Source organism: Sycon ciliatum, chromosome 1 (assembly GCF_964019385.1).
Source record: "Sycon ciliatum chromosome 1, ocSycCili1.1, whole genome shotgun sequence".
Classification (NCBI taxonomy): Eukaryota; Metazoa; Porifera; class Calcarea; order Leucosolenida; family Sycettidae; genus Sycon; species Sycon ciliatum.
In genome coordinates, this window is record NC_088643.1 from 32,834,501 (window position 1) to 32,840,552 (window position 6,052).

General features: G+C 49.8%; 1 protein-coding gene across 1 annotated transcript; it reads left to right on the plus strand.

Annotated features, from left to right (window-relative positions):
* The first annotated feature begins 2,922 nt into the window (after positions 1-2,922).
* LOC135830202 (uncharacterized) lies at positions 2,923-4,335 on the plus strand. The gene has a single exon (XM_065342563.1). It carries the CDS (start codon positions 2,923-2,925, stop codon positions 4,333-4,335), a length of 1,413 nt encoding a protein of 470 aa, XP_065198635.1.
* The last annotated feature ends 1,717 nt before the right edge of the window (positions 4,336-6,052 follow it).

Genomic DNA, 6,052 nt, shown 5'->3' on the forward strand with positions numbered 1-6,052 from the left:
ATCGTTTTTTGATCGTTTTCGCCAGCATTGGTTCAGGATTAGGCTTAGAATTGCAATTAGCTGTACCCCTTCCTATTAGCCTTTGGTTTACGGCTAGGGCTAGAGTTAGGGTTAGGGTTAGGGTTAAGGTTAGGGTTAGGGTTAGGGTTAGGGTAAGGGTTAGGGTTAATATTTTGTTGTGTTTTTTTTTACTCGTTTTCAACAGCATTAGTTCAAGGCCAGGCTTAGAATTGAATATAAATGGAAGCTTAAGGTATTATATTTGGTTCAGGGCTAGGGTCAGTGTTTGGGTTAGGGTTAGGGTTAGCGTTTGACTTTGCGTTTGCACCAGCATTCGCATGGCCTGTGTCTTAGAATTGCAATTAGCTGTATGCCTTGGTATTATATTTTGGTTTAGGATTAGGGTTAGGGTTTGGGTTAGGGTTAGGGTTAGGGTTAGGGTTAATGTTTTTTTGTTTGTTTTTTACTCGTTTTCAACAGCATTAGCTCAAGGCCAGGTTTAGAATTGCAAATATTCATTTCCCCTCTTCCTCCCCTCTTCATGGTTTTACTGCATTATGGCGCGCTTTATCTGCGTAGACGCCGAGACCTTTGAGGTCGGCAGAGCAGCCTGGCCCCGCCACCACTTCTCGCACATATTCCGGAATATAGTGGACTTTCGTATCAAAAAAAATCAAAAAAATAAAAAAATTAATAAATGGAACCGTAGTCAAGAAAATGAGCAGTTGGTATTGTAAAAAAGGAAAGAAAAAAAGGAGAAAAGGAAAACACAAAAACTCTTTTTTTGGTATTCATTGTATAAGCATCATCAATTTTATCATTCACGGAGCCTGTGGAATTTCGTTTTTTCATGATGGGATTTGTGATTTCTTGGATAAGACTTCTCACATTTCTCACAGACAACTCTTTCATTGGCATATTGTCTGATTTTCTTGTGATTATCTTGATACCACTCTGATGCTGATCTTCCAGGCTTGTTTTTATTCACGGTATCCAGTTTTTCGATCCAGTATCGTTCTCTCCTCTTAAGCTCATCTTCATCAAACATTGACAGAGAGTCGATCTGGACAATTTCTACATGTCCGAGATCAAGCAAAATGAATGAGGTCATAAAACCCCGTTCACCTTTTTGGTAGGCTTTGTAAGCTGATCGGTGACAGTACATCCGATTTTTCAGTGGTAGACAAGTGGACCCCACATATACCTGATCGGTGTGTTGGCTCACAAGTTTGTAAATCTTACAAGGAGAAGTCATCTTTGCTGATAGAAAATCTTTGAAATTCTCATCGGTATACTTCTACGTAACAGGATTCAAATAATCGTTTATGATGACAATTCGGTGTACTTGAAGTAGAAAAAAAGAAGAGAGTTGGTCTCCTTTCTCTTCTCTTTTCTTTCTCTCTTTTCTTTCTCTCTTTTCTTTCTCTCTTCTATTTTTCTCACAAATATTCATCAAGAATTTCCTAAACCATCTCTAACAGACGATTGTTGGAGTAGGAACTCGAGAGTACTACATACTTTTTTTCACAAATTCTCAGGAAAATGCTTGGGATGATATTCATTTCTTCATCAAGAGCATTTTCATACACATCATCAAAGAAATCACTGAACAGTGAAGGACTATCTACCATTATTCTATCATTCATCTCATCCAAGGTACACGGGATTTTGAAAAGTGAGGCACGCGTTTTTCGGGCTCTCCTTTTTTCCCTTTTTTGCAGCCCAGCCGGCATCAGGCCGGACTGGAAGTAGACTAGATCAGTGATTAGAAATAGAAGTAGAGTAGTGTCGGAAACTTGCCATGCCCGGAGCTACCACGAGAACTAACTCTCGTGTATCAGCCTTGACTGAATCTGAGACGAAAATGTTGGGCTCCCTGCCTAGTATCGGGTCGGATGTATCGGCAGTGCTAAAAAGTCTGGCCGCACTTGTCTCCGAGGCCGCCGATCGCGAGGATCGCCTGAACAATAGGTTCGATGAGCTATCCAGACAAGTATCTGAGCTGAAGGAGGAGGTAGCTTCTCTCAAAGAATCCGCCATTGCCGCGGCGAAAGCTCCTCAGCCATGCCAGCCAGGACGTACTACGAACCCTGACCGTACCCGTACTGACCCCCGCACAGCCTGCAGGCAGTGTAGCATGAGTGCGAGTACGAGCAGATCTACCAGCTACAGCAGCGCGCTGAACCAAGGTCCAGCATCCGATGCGCCCCGTACTGAAAATGATGCTCGCCCAGCAGCCAGCCCTGGCCACAATGTGGACAGCGTGAGCGACAGTGACGCGGATGACGGTTTTCAGCAGCCACGGAGGCGAAAGCGCAACAAGAGCACAAAGGTGTTGCAGCCCATCTCCGACGATGCATGGAAACTAATTGCAGATGGGCCCCACAGAGCGAAGAGAGCTGTCGTATATGTTGGTAACCTCAGCAGGGAGACAACTGAAGACCGGTTACGCGAATTTGTTGATTTGCGTAGCAGGGCCGTCAACTCCGACACACCAGTAGTGCTCCACACCTGTAGCATGCATGTCAATGCTAGCGGCTGCATGTCTGCAAGAGCGTTTGTGGATGCCAGCTCCCTGCATATCCTGCTGGCTGCCAACTTCTGGCCAAGGCCACTTTATTGCAGGAGGTGGACCTTCCACACATCCGACACTCACAAGACAGTACCAGGGTCAGCTCAGCCTGGCTGCCCACCAACTGACACGCCAGAGACATCCCCATCCCTGCCCAATCCACTGCAAAGCGCAGGTAGCAACAAAAGCAGCAGCGCAGATACTGCAAGCAACAACAAAAGCAACAGCGCAGATACTGCAAGCAACAACAAAAGCAACAGCGCAGATACTGCAAGCAACAACAAAAGCAGCAGCGCAGATACTGCAAGCAAGCAACAATGAAAATCCTCCTTACAAATGCTGGTGGAATCATGTCCAAATTTGGAGAGTTTCAACACGCGCTTGTATCCTCCAAAGCTGATATCGCTGTTGTCACTGAAACCAAGATCACCGCAGAGAAATTCTCCCTTCACGAGTCAGCCATCCCAGGGTACTCCGGCCCACTCCGGCGTGACAGGACTGAACATGGTGGTGGCATAGCAATCTGGATACGCAGCCCATTGGCGTACCATCATCTAGATCAGTACGACTCATCTGTTCACGAAGTAACTTGGCTCACAGTGCAGTCTGCCCATCATGGTAAGATAGTGCTGGGTGCTGTATACAGGCCAGGATCCGCCTCAGACACTGATATCTCAACACTTGAGCACCTCGATGGCATCCTGGATAGCGTCAGAAAACACGGCACCCACACCATGCTGGTCGGAGACTTCAATGTCCACAACACGGCTTGGCTCGGCAGCTCTAAGACCACCCGTGCAGGGGAGTACATGGAGGAACTAAGCGCTGCCCACAGCCTCATGCAGCATGTCCAAGAACCAACCCGAGGTCTCAACACCCTGGACTTAGTGCTCTCTGACTTCACTGGTACTGTGACCACCGGTATCTCGCCGCCGATAGGAAGGTCAGACCATTGTGTTGTCCACGCTGTGCTCGCTCAAGCCCCGCTAGAAAATGAGCCCAGCACACGGAGGCGTGTGTGGCGATATGGCCAAGCCGACTGGAACAGACTGCGTGCCCACTACCGTCGCATTGCCTGGGCAGCTGAGTTTCCGGAGGACCCAGAGGAAGCATGCAGCCTTGTTACTAGGCACATCGTGTCTGGGATGCTGCAGTTTATTCCCCACAAGATGCTGGAAACAAGGCCGTCCGATCCGAGCTGGTGGACACCAGAATGCACTGAGGCTCAACGTGCCAAAGAGAAAGCGTGGAAGGCCTGGCGTCACCAGGGGCCCAGCGAATGCCTGAAGCAGTCGTTCATGACAACTGTCACTCAATCTATTACAACCCAACATCGTGCACAACAAGCTGAAGAGCAGACAGTCCAAGAGCGTCTCACACGTGGTTCCATGAGAGACAAGGACTGGTGGAGGAATGTCAAGCGCGCCGCCGGTCTGGGTAGGACTACAGACGTGCCAACACTCACTGATGCTGACGGGCACGAGCACAGTACATCGAAAGCCAAGAGCGAGTGCCTTGCTAGATTCTTTGCTGAAAAATGTAGCCTTGGGGATAATGACATCGACAATGCTGAGTTACCAGCAACACCCCGCACTACCACTCCGGGCCTGCAGCGCATCCGCTTCCGCGTCTCTGAAGTCCAACAGTGCCTGAAGCGTCTCAACACATCCAAATCCACTGGTCCAGATGAGATCCCAGGACGAGTACTCAAGGAGTGTGCAGCTGAACTAGCACATCCGCTGGCTAGATTGTTTCGCCTGTGATTTGCAAATGGAGTCCAGCCCCAATCATGGAAAATTGCCCGTGTCGTTCCAGTGCACAAGAAAGGACCCAAATCCATGATGAAGAACTACCGGCCTATATCTCTCCTGACGATCATCTCTAAGATCATGGAAGGTATCATCAATCGGCAGCTTGTGAACCACCTGGAAACCCATCAACTCTTCTCCTCGTCCCAGTTTGGCTTCCGACGTGGACTGGGCACAAGTGACCTACTGACGGCTCTCCTGCATTCCTGGGCCACTACCCTGGCTGGCGGCGGTCTTGTGCATGCCCTGGCAGTTGATATTGCCGGGGCATTCGACAAGGTTTCCCACCCAGGTGTCCTTGCGAAGGCACAGCAATGTGGCATCCACGGCCAACTCCTGGCTTGGCTAAGGTCGTATCTCCATGACCGAAAACTGACTGTAGTTGTTGGCGGTCAGTCCTCCCCACTGTTCCCGATCAAGGCTGGAGTGCCCCAGGGTAGCCTCCTAGGTCCCACTCTTTTCCTGTTATATGTAAACGATGCAGAACAGTGTTTAGCCCCAGGCTCCAGTCTAGCTGTCTATGCGGACGATACAACACTCTATGCCCTAATCAGAAACCCAGATACCATCGCTGCTGCTTGCAATAGCCTCCAAGCATCTATTGACCGCCTGCAGACTTGGGGTGCCCAATGGAAGATAAAGTTCGAGCCATCAAAATCTCAGGCAATACTCCTTGACCGCCACAGACCATCCCTGGATGTCCCACAGCTCACATTTGATGGCATGCAGGTGCCTGAGAGCCCTCAGCTCAAGCTGCTAGGAGTGTTATTTGACAGTACTCTCTCCTTCCGGGCCCACATCCGTTCCCTTGCCGTTAGAGCCAACCAGCGACTCGGCCTGCTCCGAAAGGCATCTCGGATCCTGGACAGTGCAGGGCGCCTAACTGTGTACAAAGGATTTGTACGGCCTATAATGGAGTACGCCCCTCTCGTCTGGGCAAGTGCGGCACATTGTCACCTCCATCAGCTGGACCTGGTCCAGCGTCGAGCCATGAAGGTTATTGGCCCCTCATTGCTCCCCAGCCTGGCAATCCGAAGGCATGTTTACGGGCTGTGCTACCTGTATAAGCTGCAATGCATACCAGGTCCAGCTCTGCTTACCAACATGGTACCTCCCCCAGCAAGAGTTAACGCTGCACCCCGGACGCGCCGGCAACGCCAGTCCCTCGGTGGCCACTCTTTCCAACTCGCAACTCCTCTGCCAGCCTCCAGTCCAGAGTTCATCCGCCGCTCCTTACCATACTTTGTCCTGGAGAGCTGGAACACACTGCCTGCTCCAATCCTCGCCGAACGCCCAACTCTCAAGAAATTGCCGACATTCAAGACCAAGGCCTACCATCACCTCCGCCAGACCAATTGGCTATGGGCCACTGAAGTCCACCAGCACTGAGAATAACCGGTTGTCTCTATTATTATCATTTTCTGTCTCTCTCTCTCTCTCTCTCTCACTCTTCCTCTCCTGGGAAGCTCCTCATGCTCATTCTCCCTTTCTCTGTCCATTTCCCCTTCCTGATGCGTAGACCAACTGTTGAACCCGAGACCACTAGGTCGGGGGAGGTTGACCTACCTCATCGGCACGCATGCCACGCTCCTCTGTGTTGTCAAAGTTCGCTTGTCCACTTTTGTCTACCTCCCCTTTTATGTTGCTGGCCAGTGCTTTGTAGTAAAAAAAA

What these genes read in the sequence shown, in the direction of transcription:
- LOC135830202 (XM_065342563.1), top strand. Translation starts at nt 2,923, where the DNA reads ATGTCCAAATTTGGAGAGTTTCAACACGCGCTTGTATCCTCCAAAGCT.